This window comes from Pygocentrus nattereri, chromosome 1 (assembly GCF_015220715.1).
Source record: "Pygocentrus nattereri isolate fPygNat1 chromosome 1, fPygNat1.pri, whole genome shotgun sequence".
Taxonomy (NCBI): Eukaryota; Metazoa; Chordata; class Actinopteri; order Characiformes; family Serrasalmidae; genus Pygocentrus; species Pygocentrus nattereri.
The window spans coordinates 45,042,101-45,065,979 of record NC_051211.1 but is presented as its reverse complement, the minus strand read 5'-3'; the positions used below and the strand labels follow the sequence as shown (position 1 = coordinate 45,065,979).

Here is a 23,879-nt window from a genome sequence, read left to right as displayed (position 1 = left end):
TCTCTCTCTCTCTCTCACACACACACACACACACAAATAACCTACTCACTCACACACACACACACACACACACATAACCTACTCTCTCTCTCACACACACACACACACACACACACACACACACACACACACACACACACATAAATAACCTACTCACTCACACACACACACACACACATAACCTACTCTCTCTCTCACACACACACACACACACACACACACAGAAATAACCTACTCACTCACACACACACACACACAACTTACTCTCTCTCACACACACACACACACACAAATAACTTACTCACTCACACACACACACACACACACACACACACACACACACACACACATATAACCTACTCACTCACTCACACACACACACACACACATAACCTACTCTCTCTCTCTCTCACACACACACACACACACAAATAACTTACTCACTCACACACACACACACACACACACACACACATATAACCTACTCACTCACTCACACACACACACACACACATAACCTACTCTCTCTCTCTCACACACACACACACACACACACACACACACATAAATAACCTACTCACTCACACACACACACACACACATAACCTACTCTCTCTCTCTCACACACACACACACACACAAATAACCTACTCACTCACACACACACACACACACACACACAACTTACTCTCTCTCACACACACACACACACACACACAAATAACGTACTCACTCACACACACACACACACACACACACACACACACACACACACACACACATATAACCTACTCACTCACTCACTCACACACACACACACACACAAACAAGTAACCTACTCACACACACAGACGCACACACTCTCTCTCACACAGACATGCACACTGATAACCTACTCTCTCTCTCACACACACACTTTTCTCTCTCTCTCTCTCTCTCTCTCTCTCGTACACACACATACACACACACAAACTGATAACCTACTCTCTCTCACTGTCACACACACACACAAACAAATAACCTACTCTTTCACACACACACACACACACCCTCTCTCTCACACACACATACACACACACAAACGGGTAACCTACTCTCTCTCACTGTCTCACACACATACACACACACACACACACACACACACACACACGCATAGATAACCTACTCACCCACTCATGCACAAATATGCATGTACACATACATTGATACTCACAAACACACACATACACATGTATTTATTGTCCTGTATGTTTGATGTATCTGGTGTATGTATTGTATATTCTGTAGGTGTTTCACACTGTCCTCCCGTATATCTGCACTGTATGTAGTTATGTGTAATGTTCTGCTGTTCATGTTGCACCATGGACCTCAAGAAGTTCCAGTGTATAAGAGTTGAGGAATGACAAAATAAAGATCACTCAATTAGACTCTCCTCTCTCCCTCCTCACCACATCCCAGCTCTCTCTCTCTCCTGCTCCTCTACACACACCTGCTGATACGTGGCTTCCTGCTCCTCCACTAAACCAAGAACTTCAAAGGATAAACAGCTTCAGCTGCCAAACAGATTCTTATCAGCAGATCACATATTTACCACATCACATACAGAATGACTGCACAACTGTAAATATGCTGTGATATAAAGCAGCCATCAGCTTTGTCATTATAGTAAATTACATTTTAATGTCAGTGCAGAGGAGAGAGACAGACTTTGGTTTCTCCTGCTGTAAAAAGTGGATTACAGGTATGAGAAGAATCTAGTGGGCACAAAGCAGAGTTTTGTAGGGATGTATCAGCCATTTAAGGTATTTCTGTGATTTAGGGATGCAGTGGGTAGGCTCTGAGGAATAGGGTTTCAGGAGGTTGTTGATTTTAGCTGGAAAGGACTGTAACACTGAGATGTTATTTGTTATCAGGCGACAGGGGTGAGACGACAGATTCAACACCTGTTCTTCATTTAAAAAAATAATAAATTTAGGGGGGTGGAGTAGCCTATTTATAACTGTCTCAGTAGTAGGTTATGGGTCTTCGATGGCGAAGCACAGTGTGTTTAATGAGGGTCCAGTTTCATCTGCAAAAGGCTGAAGTGATTTAATGTTTTTTAACCAGGAACAAATGCAGGAACCCACATGATCAGTTGTTTGAAGATCAAGGTCAGTTGATTAAACCAGTGGAACCATGTGTTGGAATGTAAACCTGAAGCTATGAAAACCTTTGGACTAACCAATAAAAACAATAAATAAAGACAAGCATGGATCTGAAGTTTGACTTTCTTTTATTCTCTCATTATTTTATTAACTGAATTGTGATTAAAGGAGACTTAAGTATGGTTTAGCTCTGGAGTGTGGTTTCTCTGTCTGTCCAAACCTGGAATCTTCACAGGATTTAACATCAGCTATAACAGCTATATATATATATATATATATATATATATATATATATATATATATATATATATATATATATATATATATATATATATATATATATATATATATGTATGTATGTATGTATGTATGTATGTATATATATATGTATGTATATATATATATGTATGTATGTATGTATGTATATATAAAATTCTATATTATGGCTGAAATACTGTAAAATCATATAAAATAGCAGTGATGTGGTAAGGAGTATCTTGTCATTTAAAAAAAAAAAAAACAACACACACCCATACTATTTACATTTATATCATTTGACTGACGCTCTTATCCAGAGCGACTTACAATTTAATTGTTTTACAGAGGTAGGCGAAGGCAGTGTTAGGAGTCTTGCCCAAGGACTCTTATTGGTATAGTGTAATATGATTACCCGGGTGGGGGATTGAACTCCAGTCTACAGTGTAGAAGGCAGAGGTGTCACCCACTACACTACATCAACCACTATCTAGCATGACATCATCTCTTTTATGCTACACTTCCAACTTAAAACATTCTGTGTCTCTGCTCTGTAGAGTGATATATGGATATCTGCTCATTTGCTTATTACACCATATCATATACTCACCGGCCACTTTATTATGTACACCTTGCTAGTAAAAGGTTGGGCCCCCTTTTGCCTTCAGAACTGCCTTAATTCTTCGTGGCATACTTTCAGCAAGGTGTTAGAAACATTCCTCAGAGATTTTGGTTGTTATTTGAATTACTGTTGCCTATCATCTCTAACCAGTCTGCCCATTCTCCTCTGACTTCTCACACCAACAAGGCATTTTCGTCCACACAACTGCCGCTCACTGGAAGTTAACAAGCAATTGGATGTTAACAAGCAACTAATAATGTGGCAGGTGAGTGTATAAAGGCCCAATTATGGTCCTGGAGTTTCACCACCTTGGATAGTTCGGATCAAACACAACTGGCTCTATTAGTCAAATGCACCTGAAGGCCTTCAATATCAGGATCAACTGTGCTACATTATGGTTAGAGATAAAATCTTCAGGGTGGTCTCCAGGACCTAAATTGGGCACCCCTGAGCTACACAATCAGTACTGAACTGAATAATTATTTTGCAATACTGAATGTACAGTGCTGTGATCATCAAACTTACTTTAATATTTGACAAAAGAACATCACTTCAATGTGGCAATATTTTGCAATGTGAAGCAGGTTAGAAGATCTCAAAAAACATGTTCTATAGAAATTCTAATACAGATGCGGAACATTGTTGAAATTTATCAGTCTGGAAAGGTTTACAAAGACAATGCTTTGGCTCTGGGAGTCCAGCAAACCACAGAGAGAACTTTTACTCACAAATGGAGAAAATTTGTAACAGTGGTGATCCTTTCAAGGAGTGGCTGCCCTACCAAAATTTCACCAAAAGCGCATCAATGACACATCTAAGAGGTCACCAAAGAACCCAGATGAACATCTAAAGAACTGCAGTCATCACTTGCCTCAGTTGAGGTCAATGTACATGATTTCACAATAAGAAAGACACAGGGCAAAAATGGCATCCATGGGAGAGTTGTGAGACACAATCACTGCTGACCAAAAAGAACTCAAAGGCTTGTCTTGTCTCACAACTAGATGACCGCCAAAACTTCTGGGATAATATTCTGCCAACTGACGGATCAAAGGTGGTACTTTTTGGAAGACATCGGTCCCGTTACATCTTGTGTAAAGCTAACACAGCATTAGCTTTACACTATCTATCTATCTATCTATCTATCTATCTATCTATCTATCTATCTATCTATCTATCTATCTATCTATCTATCAAGAGAGAGAGAGAGAGAGAGAGAGAGAGAGAGAGAGAGTATAAAGCAAAGTATAAAAAAAAATGTTAAAAGACACATTTTGGTAATGTTTAATCTTTGGTTGACTTTCAAAAGGTTTTAACCTGATTTAGTAATTTCAGCAGATGCATTGTTTGGGTCTCTGTCAAATGGTCTATCCCTCTGCCTCAGGAAGCTCTACCACATCATCGTAGTCTAAAAGTGGAAGAAGAAGATAAAATAAATTTTCATTTAAAATATATCTCATAATATCTAATGCATTATTAACTATTTTTGCCCCATATTTGGTGCGGAAGACCTCAGTCTGCCATTGTATTTACAGTTGTTCATTAAGAGACAATCTTCTTAAATACAAGCAACATCATTGAGCTATCAAACTCCAGTATTGTGCAATGTCACATGTCGCCACCTAAATAAAAGTTCCATAGACTTACTTGCTGCTTCTCCTAAATCCTGTCCAGGACTGATGACATCATCATAGTTCTCTGGTGTATACACTGCACCAACATACATGGACAAATTTTGATATCAGCGGTTTTGTTTTTGAACTGATGCTGATTCACAGTGTGTCTCAATGCGTTTCCTATTTTTAGAGAAACAAACCTGCTGTAAGGTGTGAATTCTCTCCATTAGGCATGGCATCATCATAGATCTCCACCTTGTTCTCTATCAAAAAGTAGAAATAAATGTCAGTATCATTGTCAGTAAGCTTGATATTTTAATGTAAATCATGACAACGTGTAACTGTCTTTGTTCAGCAGTAACAAAAAAGGTAAATTATTAAAGAAGTAGCCTAATTGCTGCAGCAATCTAGATATCCACGTATAGCTTCATCCATAAACCTTCTCTGAGGTCTACCTCTTCTCCTTCTACCCGGCAGCTCCATCTCCAACATTCTTTGCCCAATATATCCATTATTCCTCCTCAACACATGTCCAAACCATCTCAACCTGGCCTCTCTAGTTTTATCTCCAAACTGCTCCACCTTCACTGTCCCTCTGATCTGCTCATTTCTAATCTTGTCCAGCCTTGTCACTCCCAACGAAAATCTCAGCATCTTCATCTCCGCCACCTCCAGCTCAGCCTCCTGTCTTTTAGACAGAGCCACAGTCTCCAAACCATACATCATAGCAGGACGCACTACTGTCTTGTAAACCTTCCCTTTCACTCTTGCTGCTATCCTTCTGTCACAATCTTGAACAACTGTACTACTCATAATTCATTAAAACCAAAACAATCTATTTATTTGTACTAGTTCTCTGTTGCTGAAGAAAGAATCTGTTGTCTTTTTGGTATGTTTATTTCAAAATAGGTGTTGGGTGCATTCTGGTCATTTACTTCTTTTAGGTTGGCATCACAACTAACAAAACACGACTTCCTTAGCTTTTCTAATTTTGCTCAGTATGACTTGAAAAGGATAACCCACCTAAGCAGGACTGGAGTGAAAGCAATCGGGAGCAACCTTCTTTTTGCTCTTTGCCACCCTCACTGTTTCACACCCTTACTATGAAGTGATGTTACACTAGAGACTCTATGAGGTTAAACTAATTGGCTTGTCAGCAAGTTAGTTAATGTTAGTTAGCCTAGCCTCTTTTCTTTACCTCATGCAAACCCAAATTAACTAAAGTTAGCTAGATAGAGTTAAGCAACCAAATGAAATAAGATATCCAGCTGTACTGACCATGATTTGCCACCAAATCCATAGTGTAAGTGGTTGTATTCACAGTGTTTTAATAAGGTAGTGTTATCATGTCTATTTTAGTGACCTTTTAGCCAAAATCCTGTCTTCAGCTCAGCTACCGGATACTTTGTAGTACATAAACAGAGCCCCTACCCCAGCTCTGATATGACTGGCTTACAATGTATGAGGTCAAATATGATTGGCTGAATGTGATGTTTATCAATCTCTGTTAGTAAAGCAGAGGCAGTGCTGCATTAGAGCAACACCAGCAGCAGCTCCTCTCCCTGCTATTACAGAATATTGTGAATGAGAGTAAACTATAGATGATAGGGACTAGTGATGTACATTTACTAGGGGTGGAGGAGGGGGGAGCTAAAATTACATTTAGGGGAGGTGAAAGACCGTTAAATAATTATGGAAGGATAAAGAAAATAAAAAGTATATTTGAAATTCTTACCAGCACACACCAGTCCCACGTCATTGTCATGAGAGCAGTTGTGTCTGAGTGAAGATGTTGTTGGACAGAAGTGAATCTGAGATTCGTTGCATCTACACTGAAGCTCCTCTGACCACATCTGACCCTCCCCTTTGCCAAAAGCAGCTCCTCCCAGCACCTCCACAGGAAGCCCACAGCCCAGCTCTCGATACACAACCTCTGCATCCTGCTGGTCAAAGTCAGCATCACACACTGTGGACCAGGTCTCTCCATGAAGAACCTCCACTCTCCACCAGAGCCACCAACCAGCCTGACTTCTAACATCAGGAAAAAAGAGAACATGAAATGCACAATTATTACGGATATCATTCATTTACTGATGTCTTCGTTTACTTTCATGGGAGATTACAACCCCTCAGATGATTATAACTAGATCATGCACCTTTTCAATAATTCATTTTGATAATAAATATTTGACAAAGGTATTTGTTTTACTTTGGTTGGTATTGGTATTGGTTTATATATATATATATATATATATATATATATATATATATATATATATATATATATATAAAAGAAATGCAATAATGACTACATGGAAAATATTACTAATACATTAGAGATTAAATGAATATTGATTTAAATATTTTTTTGGCCCTTCCATCTGGGTTCTAAAATGCTTGTGCCCAGAGCAGGAAACAGGAATATACGCTCTCTAAGTTCATAAGTTAACTTAGCTTAAGAGTTCCTGTAAGCAAGGATGTTCTGATATGTTTAGCACAGATTTAGATTTTTTTAAGACAGTTTAATATCTTTTTCCTAAATTATCTCATTCACACAGCAATTTCAAGAGGCATGAGTGGCAAAATAGCTGTTTTTATTTTGAGGAAATACATATTTTTGCTCTTTGTTTCATTTCTAATATGCAGTGTTCACATCACATATTTTGAGAGTTTCAAGACTGTGATGGGAATCAGTGTCATATTTAGATAAAGGATAAATTGTGAGCTTTTATGTTGTTCTAAGTGGTAACAACTAAAACTCTGTATGATTTTAATAATTCATATATTTCATAGTTGAAATCATTGAATACACCTGGGTTTATAGAAGAAGTCTATAACTGCTTAACTTATGTCTCTATTACATTGCTCAGCAGAAGACCACTTGGGTAACACAGCATTTCTGTCAGGAAAATCAGCAGAACACAAATCTATGATTGTCTTCTGCTTTGCTGGTTTTCTAAATAGGAAAGCTGGGAACACTTTTATTAAAATTCCTTGCAGTATGTATTGAAATACTATTAGCAGCTATTTTTTTAATTATTTCTCAACTGATACTTACTAAAGATTTTGTTTGGAGGCAGAATTTTTACATTTATATCCCTGGTGATGATATGAAATGCTCATATTTTAGGTATGATCTGTTTGTGAGCTTGTGAAAGCTGTGTTCAGTTTAACACACTTTCATAAGCTCACAAACAGCTTTAAAATCTAAAATAAAAAGAAAAAAATATATAATTTACACTCCAGTGTAATACAGCATTAATGCTGCACCTGCAGAGAGCTGATCCACACACTGATAACCAGCTCACACACACACACACGCACACACACACACACACACACACACATACGTACATGCGGAGTGTCATTATTATTTAAAGAAGTTCAGTCCAAACTGCTGTTTATCGCTGTTATTGGGAGAAAACGTCGTATCTCCAAAATCGTAACTTTACAGAAGAGGAAAGAATCTGCTTTACTCTTAATGTGAGTCAGTGGAATCAGAGATTTTCCCAAGCCATTTGGATCTTTTCTTTTATTTCATTCATCAAGAAATTTACACACAATGTAAAGGGTAACAGGTGTTTTCAAATTATGTCAAAATCCGAAAAACGTAAAAAAGGAGATATTAGGTTTTCTTCAGACAGCAGCAACATTCATTTGTAATATAACATAAAAACTCCAGCAGCACTGCTGTGTCTGATCCACTTAGATCAGTGCAACACACACTAACACACCACCACAATGTCAGTGTTACTGCAGTGCCAAGAAAGATCCACCACCCAATTAGCACCTGCTCTGTGAGGATCCATGGGGGTCCTGACGACTGAAGAACAGGGTAAAAGGGGGCTAACAAAGCATGCAGAGAAACCGATGGACTACAAAGTGCACCTATATAGTAAGAGTAGCTGATAAAATGGACAATGAGTGTAGAAAAAAGGAGGTGGTTATAATGTTATGGCTGATCAGTGTATATATGGATATATATATGCTATGAAATTCTCAATTTCTGTATATTTAATATTTATGTACTTGTGTATAAGGATACATAAAGATAAATACAGACCACTCAACTTGACTCTCTTCTCTAGCCCCCTCTCCCTCTTCACCACATCCCTAGCTCTCTCTCTTTCTCCTGCTCCTCTACACACACCTGCTGATCCACAGCTTCCTGCTCCTCCACTAAACCAAGAACTTCAAAGGATGAACAGCTTCAGCTGCCAAACAGATTCTTATCAGCTGATCACATATTTACCACATCACATACAGAATTACCACAGTGATATAAATATGCTGTGATATAGGCCTTTAGCTTCATGTTATTACAGTAAAGTGTATCACACTGTTGATGCAGAGGAGAGAGAAGGACCATTAAAGCAGATTAAAGGAAGATGGAGACTCTAGTGGAGGGCAGAACACAGTTTTATAGGTATGTCTGAGTCAATTAAGGCAGGGCTTCAAATATCTGGCTCTGGAGACCCACTGCCCTGCATATATTAATGCTTTTCCTCATTTAACGTAGCCACTTTAATTGTATAATGAGCTGTAAAAGAGCTGATCAGTTGGATCTGGTGTGTTGAGTGCAGGGTAAACACTAAATGTGCAGGCCAGTACGCCTCCAGGACCAGAGCTGAGAAACACTGATTTAAGGCATTACTGTGGTTTGGGGATGCAGTCGATGCGCTCCGGGGGATGTATTTTAGGAGGTTGTTGATTTTTGGGAATTCTGAGTGGAAATTGTCAAAATGACTTCATCAGTGAGATGCTGTTTGTTATCAGGTGGCAGTGATGAGACGACAGATTCAACACCAGTTCTTTACAGATGGATTGACAGTCAGTCTGCAGTTTTACATTTGATCATTGTTATGCAGGGGTACACAGAGAGGGGCAGCCTATTAATAGAGAGTAGTGGGTTTTGGGTCTTGGATGGTTAAGCACAGCATCTTCAATGTGGAGCGTCCAATCTTACCTACAAAAGGTTGATGTGGTTGAACATTTTATTTAAGACAAAGCAGGAGTGTTTGCTTGGTCGTCCAGTTTCTGGTGGAGTTTAAATGTGTCAGTGTTTCTTCCATTTCTGGATTATGGTCTTTATAAATTGCTACTGGTATGACAAAATGCTTTGATATCTTTTTATATCCATCTCCAGCTCTATGAATTGTAACAAACTGCTTGCTCCTGAATACCGACTTACCTGAAAATCGAAGCTGCAAGTCTAATGTAACGCAGCTGAGGCCACTTGTCAAGCATGACGTACACTGGGGCAGTTAAAGAGTTAAAGAATTTGTAAATGCTTTCTTTGCTATCAATAACTGTTTAATCAGTAATATAAAGAGCTGGTCAGTGTAGAATTTCAGCTGTATTTCCTCTCAAAGCCTCCATCTTTTTCCAGTTTAAAACAATTTATTAAAAACTAGTTTTTCTAACTTTTTTATACAGAGATAAAAAAAAAAGACAAACATTTATGACAAAAATCACACTTTATTATCAGAGTTGCTATAATGTTCTGCATGTTACACCACTGTTTGTGACAGTCATGGTGAAGAAGAGGACTCCACCCTGGCATATTTACTTTGTAGAACACTTTCTAGTTTGGAATCACATTTACTGTTTAATTAAAAATCACTAACTCTGTTCAGCTATAATAAATTTAACCTTTTAACACAATTCAGTCTCAGCAATGACCATATGATGTATTAATTTAGAATGAAAATCATTTTCAATAATTAAATTAGATATTTATTTTTAAAAATATCTTAACATTTTAAGCCTTTTATGACAGCTGACATAAACTTATGTGAATGGTTATAAAATCTTATTCCAGTAAGCTGCAGTTCTCATAAAGTAACAGGTTTTTGTTGACATCAGGTGTCACAACACTTTCTAGGGTGAAATCACAGCATGTTAAACAAACTGACTTTGTAGCTCAGTGTATTTGTGGTAAGTTACACGCTTCACAAGTGAGGCTGCTTGCAAAACAAAAGTGAGCACTGCTCCAAAGACGCTTTTACACTGTGTGAACACTGAATGAAAATCTATTCTATTATGTTTATATCTGAGGGTTTTGACACTGATGCTCTGTAATGACAGAGTTCTGTATATTTTCTCTGCCCTTTATAAGTAAAGTGAGCTTCTCTGTGCTGATATAAGATGTTATGATTAGTAATTGTGGAAATCTAGCATGAGTTATGTACATTTTATCCTGTTTGGCTCTTAAGTAAATGAGCAGTTTGTGATCTAGTTTTTTTTAACCTTCTGTCACTTAAACTGCAGCTTCATGGAGTCACATCTTTCCTTTCTCTCCTGACGGTGGTGCTATAAGACGTTACTTTTCCATACACAATATTCAATAATCAATAAAGAATCTACCTTGATGTAGAACAGTTTCGGCCCATTTTGTGTCATTTCTGGCAACAAAATGGGATTGAAATTTTCACAGGATTAAAATGTCCAGTGTATTATTTTATTTTGCATGTGAAGTGGACACTATTACAAACAGGACATAAACTGTAAAATGGACACAATCCTACTAAAAAGTCAGCTGTCATAACATCTGTCATTTCACAAAGGCATCATGTCAATTTGGCAGTGAATCTGACAAAAGCTGCCTTAATGCCAGTAACTGCTTATTGGAATAAGCCTTTCTAAATGTGTATATAAGTTTATGTGAGCTGTCTTGAAAAGCGTGTGATTGTCATGTATCCTTATAAACATGATCTACAGCAAAATATCAGCTTTTATTTTCATTTCACATCAATGATTGAACTGTTAATCAGGCAAAATATACTCTGAAGCAACGATGGGGGAAGGAGGAGTGCTGAGTGGGATCCAGCACCTCCAGATTTCAGGAGAAAAAAAAACAACAACAAAAGACCACTTTAAAATATTCTGTGCCCATAAAATATAAGCAATAAAATAATATGGTATTAAATCTTTAAATTTCCAGCTAACAATTATCCCGGTCCCATGGATATTTTCTAAAATTGTAATAATCTCTCTAGATGTTGACATGTAGTTTGACTACGGCTGCAACACAAACTGCTTTACTCCTCTAATCAGCAGTCTGACTGGTCAGTGCTCAGCTCATTTGCTGAGACAGCAGGTCAGCTGTGATTGCTGTGCTGGTTATAGGAGTACTGTATCATGTATGTAGGCTGTATCATGTCATTCCCCCAGAAAATTCTAATGAATAAGAAAAAAAAAACACTATTGATGATGACATCATGATATTTATCACTTATGTGCTGCTAAAATGATGAAGCACCTCCAACCTAAAACACCTTCATCTGTCTCTGCTCTTTACAGTGAAACATGAAGAGCTGTTCATTTACTTATTACTCTATATAATCAGGACTGAACTGAATAAACATTTGCATAATACAGAATTTGTAGCCTCACTGATGAGCAGCTACAAAGAGCAGCAAAGCAAATTAATAGAGCAAGAAATTAAATGTAAATAACATTCACAGGCCATGAAATTAAAGCTAATGTGTGTATTTAAGCAGTTTTTCTTTGAAGTTTTTAAATTTCCTTTTTTTTTGAAAAAGAAAGCAAAGTGGCTTAGAATGCAATTAGTTAGAGAACATTTTGCTCTTCCTGAGTAAAAAAATAGCACAGTCACAAGAATACAAACATCTTCAAGAAGAATATAAAATAATTTGTTGTTCTTCAAACTTTGGCTGATTTTAAGAAGCTCGAATGTCATTTCCTGAGTAGACGCATTATTTGGGTCTCTGTCAGATGATTTGTGCCTCTTTCTCAGACACATCCACATCATCATAGCCTGAAAGTAAACGTTCTTCAGTAAGTGACAAACATCTTAAACACAGGCATATCACTCCATATATGCATCACTGCAGCGCCGTTCATCACGTATGTAACGTTACAGTGATGCAAATCCATGTTTATCTAACAGCACTGCGCAATGACGTGTGAGAGAAAGAAAAAAACCTGTTTACCCCTCAATAAAATAGAAAGGAGACTCACCTGCTGAATCTCCAAAATCCTGTCCAGGAGTGATGACATCATCATAGTTCTCTGGTGTGTACACTGCACAGGCATATGTGGAAAAATTATGATACGATGAAGAATAAATATGGTTTTATTATTGAACAGATGCTGGTTCACGACATGTTCACATGAATTTTCAATTTTTAGAGGAACAAACCTGCTGTAACCTGTAGATTCTTTCCAGCAGGAACGGCGTCATCATAGAGCTCCACCTTGTTCTCTGTAAAAATGTCAGTTTTAGTGCCACTAAGCTTAATTTTTATAGTTCTGTCACATGATTCTGAGTCTACCCTGCCCGGAACAGGGTTACCGGGGTCCCACCCTGGAGCCAGGCCTGGTGGAGGGGCTCGCCAGCGAGCGTCTGGTGGCCGGGCATTTACTCATGGTGCCCGGCCGGGCCCAGCCCGAAGGCGTTACATGAGTCCCCCCTCCCATCGACCCACCACCAATGGGAGGGGCAGTAGTAGGGGTTCGGTGCGTTGTGGATCGGGCAGTGTCCGAAGGCGTGGGCCTTGGCATTCTGATCCTCGGTTGCTGAAACTGGCTTTTGGAACTTGGAACGTTACCTCACTGGCGGGGAAGGAGCCTGAGTTGGTGCGCGAGGTTGAGAGATACCGGCTAGATATAGTCGGGCTCACCTCAACACACAGCTTGGGCTCTGGGTCCAATCTCTTTGAGAGGGGCTGGACTTTATTCTTTTCTGGAGTTGCCCATGGTGAGAGGCGGCGTGCAGGTGTGGGCTTTCTCATAGCCCCTCGACTCAGTGCCTGTATGTTGGGGTTTTCTCTGGTGGACGAGAGGGTAGCTTCCCTACGTCTTCGGGTTGGGGAACGGGTCCTGACTGCTGTACCCAGCCTTCTTAGAGTCCTTGGGAAGGGTGCTTGAAAGTACTCCTCCTGGAGACTCTATTGTCCTACTGGGGGACTTCAATGCTCACGTGGGCAATGACAGTGAGACCTGGAGGGGTGTGATTGGGAGGAATGGCCTCTCTGACCTGAACCTGAGTAGTGTTCAGTTTTTGGACTTCTGTGCAAACCACAGTCTGTCCATCACGAACACCATGTTTGAACACAAGGATGTCCATAAGTGCACATGGTACCAGGACACCCTAGGCCGCAGTTCAATGATCGACTTTGTAGTCATGTCATCGGATTTGCAGCCATGTGTTTTGGACACTCGGGTAAAGAGAGGAGCTGAGCTGTCAATTGATCACCACCTGGTGGTGAGTTGGATCAGGTGGTGGGGGAAGATGCCAGTCAGACCAGGCAAGCCCAAACGTATAGTGAGGGTTTGCTGGGAACGTCTGGCAGAAGAACCTGTCAGATTGATCTTCAACTCACACCTCCGTTAGAACTTTGACCAGATATCGGGGGAGGTGGGGGACATTGACTCAGAATGGGCCATGTTCCGTTCCTCCATTGTTGAAGTGGCTGACTGTAACTGTGGCCGTAAGGTAGTTGGTGCCTGTCGGGGCATTAATCCTCTAACCCGTTGGTGGACACCCCAGGTGAGAGATGCCGTCAAGCTGAAGAAGGAGTCCTACCGGGCATGGTTGGCCTGTGGGACACCAGAGGCAGCTGGCAGGTATCGACAGGCCAAGCGATCTGCGGCTTCAGTCGTCGCCAAGGCAAAAACCCGTGTATGGGAGGAGTTTGGTGAGGCCTTGGAAACTGACTTTAAGTCAGCTCTGAAAAAAGATTCTGGCAAACCGTCGACTCAGAAGGGGAAAGCAGTGTGCCACTCGCACTGTATATAGGGGAGATGGTGTGCTGCTGATTTCGACTGAAGACGTCATTGGGCGGTGGAAGGAATAGTTTGAGGACCTTCTCAATCCCACCGACACGTTCTCCAGTGAGGAGGCTGAGTCTGGGGACATGGGAATAGGCTTGTCCATTACTGAGGCTGAAATGGCTAAGGTAGTTAAGAAGCTCCTTGTTGGCAAGGCTCCAGGGGTGGATGAGATCCGCCCTGAGTTCCTCAAGGCTCTGGATGTTGTGGGGCTATCTTGGTTAACACGCCTTTTCAACATTGCGTGGACATTGCGGTGCCACTGGATTGGCAGACTGGGGTGGTGGTGCCTCTTTTTAAAAGAGGGGACCGTAGGGTGTGTTCCAACTACAGGGGAATCACACTCCTCAGCCTCCCTGGTAAGGTCTATGCAGGGGTACTGGAGAAGAGAGTCCGGCTTATAGTCGAACCTCGGATCCAGGAGGAGCAGTGCGGGTTCCGCCCTGGTCGTGGAACACTGGACCAACTCTTCACCCTCTCCAGGATTCTGGAGGGTTCTTGGGAGTTTGCCCAACCAGTCCACATGTGCTTTGTGGATCTGGAGAAGGCATTCGACTGTGTTCCCCGGGGTATTCTGTGGGAGGTGCTTCGGGAGTACGGGGTACATGGCTCTTTGCTACGAGCCATTCAGGCCCTGTACAAACAAAGCTGGAGTTTGGTTTGCATAGCAGGCAGTAAGTCAGATTCGTTCCGAGTGAGAGTTGGACTCCGTCAGGGCTGCCCTTTGTCACCGATTCTATTCATAATTTTTATGGATAGAATTTCTAGGCGCAGTCAAGGGATGGAGAGTGTCTGGTTTGGTGACCTCAGGGTCACATCGCTGCTGTTTGCAGATGATGTGGTCCTATTGGGGACATCAGGCTGCGAACTAAAGGTTTCGCTGGATCGGTTTGCATCCGAATGTGAAGCGGCCGGGATGAGAATGAGTACCTCTAAATCCGAGACCATGGTTCTCAGGCGGAAAAGGATGGAGAGCCCTCTCTGGGTCGGGGATAGGCTCTTGCCTCAAGTGGAGGAGTTCAAGTATCTCGGGGTCTTGTTCACGAGTGATGGTACAAGGGACTCTCCCTTAGAGATAGGGTGAGAAGTTCAGTCATCCGGGAGGGACTCGAAGTAGAGCCGCTGCTTCTTCACGTCGAGAGGAGCCAGCCTCGGGAGGTGTCACAGGCAAGTCCACCTGGGAGGAGACCCCGGGGAAGACCCAGGACACGCTGTCGTGACTATATCGCCCAGCTGGCCTGGGAGCGCCTCGGAATCCCCCTTGGAGAGCTGGTGGAAGTGGCTGGGGAAAGGGAGGTCTGGGCTTCATTGCTTAGGATGCTGCCCCCGCGACCCGAACCCCGGAGAAGCAGAAGATAATGGATGGATGGATGGATGGATGGATGGATGGATGGATGGATGGATGGATGGATGGATTCTGAGTCTGAGTGCAACCATACAGAGAAGGGAAGGAGCAGCTTCCTCTGCAACTCACTGTTAGCACAGTATAATAGGACATGCATGGAGAAGAGTGTTAAATGCTTTATTGTGTATGTGACTAAGCAGATGTCTCCACTTGGTTGTGACTCTTTAGCAGAGAGAGATTAATCCTACTCTATCAGTCGTTATACCAACATTTCTTTTTTTCTACTCAAACCAAACCAAAGCTGCTTTGTTGTAGCACCGACGAGTGATGCAAGAATTACAAAACAGGAACATACTTGCTTCTCTAGTTGTTGTGTGTCCAGCAGAAATGACATCATCATAGGTATCTGGAGTGTCTCTAGTTCCCACCTCACCTAAATCAAACAAAACATGTTTCACAAAATGTTGATTAATCTTTTCATAAAGTCTTGAATGAAGGGATCTCTATAAAAGGCACCCACTTTTCAGGCTACGGGTGGAGGCATCATCATAATATTCAGCTTTTTCCTCATTCACAGCCTTTGCTGGAAAAGAAAAAAGAAAGCTAGTTTCCATGTCACTCCATCAGCCTGACACTCCTGCAGAAGTTAATTTCTGAAGCAGTAACTGTGATATGTTCAAACTTCAGGAGATGGAAAAATGTATGTTTCAAATCTTGTGCATGAATGTCATCAGCCTGCACAACATTTTGAAGACATTAATGCGAGAGTGTCTGATTTAATCAGCTCACAGAAGAGAAATCAACAATCTATACAAGCCTGGAAGTCCTGGCTAAAGAATGAATACGATGATTTGAATATTTTTTACAATAACAATTCTAATATTCAAGTTGAACAGAGTATAAAACTCACATGATCTGATCCTCTTACCTGAGAGAAGCTCCTCATCCACATCCTCATATCCTGAATGTTGTTCTTCAGAGAGGATATTTACTGTCACAAATTCATTCAGAATGTCAGAAAATGTCAAACACAAGCACATAAAAGCTCCTATTAATACCAGCGAACTGTACGCTAGCCAAAATACAAGCTACACCAATGAAACAAAACATCATAACCCTCCTAGTTTCTACGCTCACTGACCATTTTTATTAGCTCCACTTACTATATAGGTGCACATTGTAGTTCTACAGTTACAGACTGTAGTCCATCTGTTTCTCTCCATACTTTGTTAGCCCCCTTTTACCCTGTTCTTTAGTGGTCAGGACCCACATGGACCCTCCCAGAGCAGGTACTATTTGGGTGGTGGATCATTCTTATCATTGCAGTAACACTGATGTGGTGGTGGTGGTGTGTTAGTGTGTGTTGCCCTGGTCTGAGTAGATCAGACACAGCAGTGCTGCTGGAGTTTTTAAACACCTCAGTGTCACTGCTGGACTGAGCATAGACCACCAACCAAAAATATCCACCAACAGTGTCCTGTGGGCAGCGTCCTATGACTACTGACGAAGGACTAGAGGATGACCAACACAAACTGTGCAGCAGCAGATGAGCTATCGTCTCTGACTTTACATCTACAAGGTAGACTGATAAGGTAGGAGTGTCTAATAGAGTGGACAGGGAGTGGACACAGTGTTTAAAAACTCCAGCAGCACTGCTGTGTCTGATGCACTCGTATCAGCACAACACACACTAACACACCACCACCACATCAGTGTTACTGCAGTGCTGAGAATGATACACATATACACACTACCTGTCTTGTCAACCAGCAGCAGATTCTTGCTTGGAGCCATAGAGCCACATTTACCTCCCTAGGTCATCACAGTTATACATTTCATGTCTGAGTTTAAAAGTGAGGGGAAACAAATATTCAGACAGATTATTATTATTTTTTTTTTAGTTCACTCACATAATATATTTCTTTGTATTTTTCTTTATAAATAAAATTATGTATGCATAAGGTCCCCAAAAATCATACGTACAATAAATAAAACAGAGGCAAAAATGTTTTCAGCATTTTGGTCCATTTCTCTATGCAATAGGCTTTAATTCCCCAAAGTTATTAAGGCCCTCTACATTAAACTCAAAATGTAAAAATTCTCCATAAAGTTGAAAAAAAATGGACTGAAATTTGAGAGACTGCAAAGCAAGTGCATGAGCCATGTACAAACGCAGCCTAGCCTCTCAAATATTAGAAACCAGCTTTGCACTATTTTGGCTGTATGTTTGGGGTCGTTGTTAAAATGTCCACCTTCTCACCTTAATTGGTCAGTGAGATTAAATTCTCCTCTAATATGTTCTGGTACATGTTCTGGAAGGAATTATCATTAGGAAATCTCACATTTTTCCAGGAACAATTAGTTCCAACTGCCTATTACCAATTAATTGTACTGACAATGATGTTTCTTTATGTTATCTATTTAGGGACTTTAGGAAGCTCTTAACCTTCAACATGATTGCTAACTGTTACAGAAAATCTTCAGCCTGCAGCAACCAGCTCAACCACTGTTAGCCAGGAATTCTCACAACCTTCATCATTACAAATTCCAGCATTTTTAAAGAGACATTAAAATTCTCTAATCGTGGGGAGCTCATTAGGATTGCCTCTACTAGAATACTTTACATCATTTACCCTTTTTAGTCGTTCTCTTAGTGATGATTCTCTGGTCGATCTCTTCATAGACTGCCTCAGTCTGAGTCTTATGCTTCCTCTTAGAGAGCACTGTGAAGGAGACAGAGAGAAACACGGAGTCAGTTCAGTAGAAGAGAAGACTGATGACAGACTGAAGGACTAATGATGTTTAGAGAATGTGCAGAAAGTGGATTGTAGATGATCTCTGACTCTCTCTACCTCTCCTGAGCACTCTGTTCTGGTAAAACAGCACAACCAGAAACAATAAGGCCAGGAAGAGCAGCACTCCCAGAACCAGGAGAGACACTGGATAGATGGATGGAACAGCTGCTGAAAAAGTTTGTGTAGGAGTAACTGCTTCGTTCTCTGTCTGACCAGCTAGAAATGAAAATACAGAATAGAATTCTATAAAACATTAAACTTAGAAAATGTTCAAAAAAAATCACAGAAATGTACAAAAACAGTACCTGTGATGGTAATAGTAGTTACTCTGGATGTAACAGTGGTGGATACAAATATGTCTGTAAGAAAAAAAAAGGTAAAGTTCACTTTTTATTATTGAGAGAGAGAGAGAGAGAGGGAGAGAGAGAGAGAGAGAGAGAGAGAGAGAGAGAGAGAGAGAGACAGAAAGAGAGAGAGAGAGAGAGAGAGAGAGAGAGAGAGAGAGAGAGAGAGAGAGCTTTAAAGTATTGACCAATACAGATCTGATATTCTTTCTTTCAAAACTAAATTGCGGTAAGAGGTTGGTGCCATGGAGGCAAACACATATAGTGATACCCATCAGAGGAGCACTAGTCCAGATCACAACACCAGAAACAACAAACCCAGAACCTTAAACCTGCTTGTTTCAGTGGGTTGTGGCAGTAGAAGTGGAGGGAGTAATGGGCGAGGCCACCATTGTGGGCACTTATGGGGAAACTAGTCTGGTGTGAGAGTAAATGTCACTTCAGCCAGTCTGGCCAGAAACCTTTACAGCCACAGACAGAGACACATTTTGCCTTTCAGTCTGTGCCCCCTGAGCTCAGTACTGAGACCAGAAGGACACGCTGCACCAGCTGAGTAGCTGGGTAGCAGCACACTGAGCTGCTTTCAGGATGTTCCTCCTCAGGTAAGGATGGGCCTGCAACCTAAACGACCCTAAATCTCCTGCCCTACTCTCTATAAATCGACCAAGACTAAGCTGAACTCAGCACGTACGTTGCCCTCACTTCTGCTTTTCATGATAAGAAACAAAAAGACAACTAAAGAAACATAAAAGAACATTAAAACTATTATGGTGATGAATAAAGTTACAGTTGTAGTTTGAAATAAGCTTTTAGATACACAACTCACAAACTCTTTAGAAGTTATACAAGTTACCTATAAGAGCTGTACTGGAATAAGAGAGTTACAAACCCAAGACACTTTTCTAGGCTTTTTAACATTATTTGAAGATTATTTTATATCCATAATAAAATGCAGTAGAAAAATGTTGATAAGATTATCAATACTAAAAGTTACCAGATTCCATCTAACCTGTACAGGTGACTCCAGCGTCCTGACTGTGGGAACAGTCAGCGTGGTCCTTCAGGGAATGAGGACAGTCCCACAGGTGAATCTCATTCCCTCTACACTTCACTCTGTTCAGCCAGATAGGCCCTACACCAGCACCAAAGACAGCACTCCCATCAGCACTCAGCGCCGGCCCACAGCCCAGCTGCCTGCAGACCACCTGAACATCACTGATGTCCCACTCATTATCACAGACGGAGCCCCACTCAGTGTTGTGATACACCTCCAGCCTCCCAGAGCAGCTTCCATTCCCTCCACTCAGCCTGAGAGGCAGGTGCTCTATATCACATACATGACATATGAAGAGACACAGTAACAATGATAATTACTGCATTTTCAAAACTCACAAAAATATAGTTTATAGAAAACGTCAGTATGCATGCATTGCTACTGTGGGAAAACAATATTTGAGGTCAACAATTGCAAAATTGAAGCTTAGATGAGTCTGAAAAACAGTTAAGAATGTACAGTCACATCTATAAATATTTGGACATCAGCATTATTTTTAGTTTTCTATCACAGCATATTGTAGTTGAAATTAATGAAATATTTAATCTGACAGATGTTCAGCTTTAATTTGAGGGTATTTCATCCACATTAGGTGAACTGCATAGGAATTACAACCATTCTCATACATAGCCATGATTTTGTGGGGCTCAAAAGTATTTTGGGAAAAAAAAACAATCAGAAATGGTCATTTTTTGTTTTTGGTTGCCAGTTATTTGTAGTCAATGACTGTCTGAAACAACAAACCATAGACATCACCAGGTGCTGAATGTCTTCCCTGGGATACTCTGCCAGTCCTTAACTGCAGCTGTCATTACTTCCTACGTGTTCTCAGAGTGTTTTACATTCAGTTTTGCCTCCAGAACTGCATGTTCAACTGGACTGAATTCAAGTGGCTTACTTGCAGAGCATTGCTTGCCCATTACAGAACGTTCCACTTTTTCCCTAGAAAAAGTCTTGGGTTGCTTTTCACAGTATGCTTTGGTCATTGTCCATTTACACTGTGAAGCATTGTCTAATGAGTTTTGAAGCATTTGGCTGAACCTGAGCTAAAAGTATAGCGCCATACTCTTCAGAATGCATCCTGCTGCATTTCTTAGTAGTCAAATCACCAATAAATACAAATAAATCCACTCCATCGGCAGTCAAACATGCCTACATCATAACACTACCCCCACCAGGCTTGACAAATAAGGTAATATGCTTTGGATCATTTGCAGTTCTCTCCTTTCTCCACATGTATCTCTTCCCATCTGTCCATAAGAAGTACAAGGTACTATACTGTACCTACACTAGATCTTTTGTTTTTTGAGGTTTACCAGTGGTTTACTCCATATGGTAAATCCTCTGCATTTACTTTGGCCACTCTTGATTGTGGTCATAGAAATGCCTACCTCCTGCATGGTGCTCTTGATACGGTCATCTGTTGGGAAGTGTTTTTTTCTTCACCAGAGAAACAATTCTTCTATCATCCTCCACAGTTATTTTCCATGGTCTTGCAGGCCCTTTGGTATTTTGAGCTCACCACTGTATTTTTGATTCCAAATGCAAATGCCACACTTGAAATGAACTCTGTATTTTCTCTGTTGACATGTATGTGACATATTGTGGTGTATCACTCACCTGGCCAGTGATCAGAAGAACAGACTTTTGTTTAATTACTTTTAGCCCCTAAAATTGAGGGGTATGTATGGAAATTGTAATTCCTACATGTTTACTAGACTTCAATATAAGTATGCTCAAATTAAAGTTAAATGTCTAATTTCAACTCCAGTTCAATGTAGTGAAAAGTTAAAATAACAACAACTTTATTGACGTTCTAATATTAGAGACCAGACGGCACTGAGCATTAGAATGCAGGAACACTTGTTCTTAGCACATCATCTCATTTTTCAAACTCTGAACTCTGTTGTGTCCTTACTTGAGCATTGACTCTGGTTTGGAAATGAGGAGCATTTCAGATGGTTTTGCAGCAAAGAATGATTTATCTCTCCTGTTAATAGAGAAAACACATTATTAACCAATGAACTGCTTTGTTCTCACATATAACTTTAAAGACCACAAAATCATACAGCTTACCAACCAATTTCATTTCACAAATCTCAGATCCGCACTTCTGCTGTCGTTTTTATGTCTTCTGTCAGACGCAAATAATTCTACTATGGTAATATCAACTAGAGAGAGAAACTGCCTACCTGAGCAGGTAATGTGAGCCACTTCATTTAGATTATTACAGCTGTTCTGTCCCCAGGCTGAAGATGGACAGTGCCACAGAGTGGAGTCATGTTTCCTACATTTCAGATCATCCAGCCAGTTAGGAGCTGATTCCACTCTTGCTTTGGTTTGGCTCAAACTGCCTGATCTTCCACAGTTCAACTCTTGACAGACCAAATTTGCTACTTCTTCATCCATGTTATTTGTACACACATTACCCCAGGTTTCATTGTAGAACACTTCCAGATTCCCCTGACAGCCCTCAGTGAGTCTGATCTCTTTAAATTCTGGTGGGAGAAGGACACTTACTATTAAGTCTTGGAGGTATTTTAGAATCAACTTTGTGTTACATTTTTTATAAATTAAGCAGAACAGAATCTTTGCATTGATAAGTTGAAAAATAAATTCATATTGTTTGCCTTTCTTCACATCAGTTTACACATTGTGAGTAATCCACAGCTGTGATAAGCTACATGTCTGTACACTATCTATAAGAATGTCAGTCAGTACTTTACCGGAACACACGACTCCTACGTCCTCCATGTGGCCACATTCATCTTCTCCACACATCTGAAATCTGCAGTTAAACAGGGACGTCTCGTTTCCCTCACACTCCACCTCATTCAGCCATATGGGTCCAGTTCCAGGTCCAAACTGGGCTGGTACCGGAGCACTGAGAGCCACTCCACATTGCAGCTGTCTACAAACCACCTGCGCATCCTCAATATCCCACAAGTCATCACACACTGTCCCCCATGAGCCACTGTGGAAAACCTCCAGCCTTCCTGCACAGTTTCCCCCAGAGCCAACCAGCCTGATGGAGCTGTGAGCTAAAATTACACATTTAGAAAAGTGATGAAGTCATGAAGAAAGGAGACTTTCAAATTCCGTCCTAGTAATTTGTTTGTTCCAGTTTCATAATAAATTTATTCCACGTAATAATTTCCTGTATTGAGAAAATAATGGAGAATTTTCTGTGAAATTTAGGAGCAAAAACTTAACTCAGGTTTCCGAGAAAAGCTCTTCTTTGTATCAGGATACACCCTTTAGGTTACTTAATGGAGCTTTTACTGCAACTACTAAATACGTTTTTCATCAAATGTTGTCAAACTAACCTGAATTTTAACATTAAATATTACCCATAAAATATAAATTTTGCTCATATACGATGTTATCTACTCAGTAAGCAGTTTAAAAATGCTGGCCTAGCCAAAAAAACTAACAAACAAACAAACAAAAAAAAAACAGCACAGGCAGAAAACAAACAGTGGCTATGGTGTGGTAAACATCCATATCAGACTTCTGTCACATTGAAGGAGATTCATGATCTGCTCTGTTGGACATGAGTCATCAAGGTCCAAGGCATGTGAATTCTGGGTCTAGACATTTTTAGAAATCATGGGTGCCAAATGGACCTCGAGCAAGCCACACAGTACAGGGGTGTGGATGATGTATTCCAGTACATACATGACACTATGGATTGAGAAATGTTAAATGCCCGCACAACTTGGGAAATGGAATTTCCTATCCATCAGGCACACACTGTCATGCCTCGTTTGAACTCATAATTCACGTCACCTTGCCATCAGCATGCTAGCCAGTGTTCATCCTCTCTCACAAGATAACACCTCACAACTTAAACCAGTGTGGGCATTCCCAAGCTGTCCACTTCATAATTAACTTACATACTGCTGGTGA

General features: G+C 40.6%; 1 protein-coding gene across 1 annotated transcript in view; it reads right to left on the bottom strand.

The window, feature by feature from the left end:
* Nucleotides 1-11,352: 11,352 nt before the first annotated feature.
* The window catches only part of LOC108416251 (antigen WC1.1-like), a 30,632-nt gene continuing 18,105 nt past the window's right edge, over nt 11,353-23,879 (bottom strand). The window contains exons 7-19 of the mRNA XM_037540232.1: nt 22,697-23,011; nt 22,163-22,468; nt 21,889-21,960; nt 19,926-20,240; nt 18,878-18,931; nt 18,630-18,788; nt 18,411-18,500; nt 16,706-16,768; nt 16,298-16,360; nt 16,133-16,210; nt 12,802-12,864; nt 12,621-12,683; nt 11,353-12,417 (exon numbers count right to left, since the gene is read on the bottom strand). Of these exons, the coding sequence (XP_037396129.1) occupies nt 12,371-12,417; nt 12,621-12,683; nt 12,802-12,864; nt 16,133-16,210; nt 16,298-16,360; nt 16,706-16,768; nt 18,411-18,500; nt 18,630-18,788; nt 18,878-18,931; nt 19,926-20,240; nt 21,889-21,960; nt 22,163-22,468; nt 22,697-23,011 (1,688 nt within the window). The 3' untranslated portion in view covers nt 11,353-12,370. The remainder of the gene's footprint in view (nt 12,418-12,620; nt 12,684-12,801; nt 12,865-16,132; nt 16,211-16,297; nt 16,361-16,705; nt 16,769-18,410; nt 18,501-18,629; nt 18,789-18,877; nt 18,932-19,925; nt 20,241-21,888; nt 21,961-22,162; nt 22,469-22,696; nt 23,012-23,879) is intronic.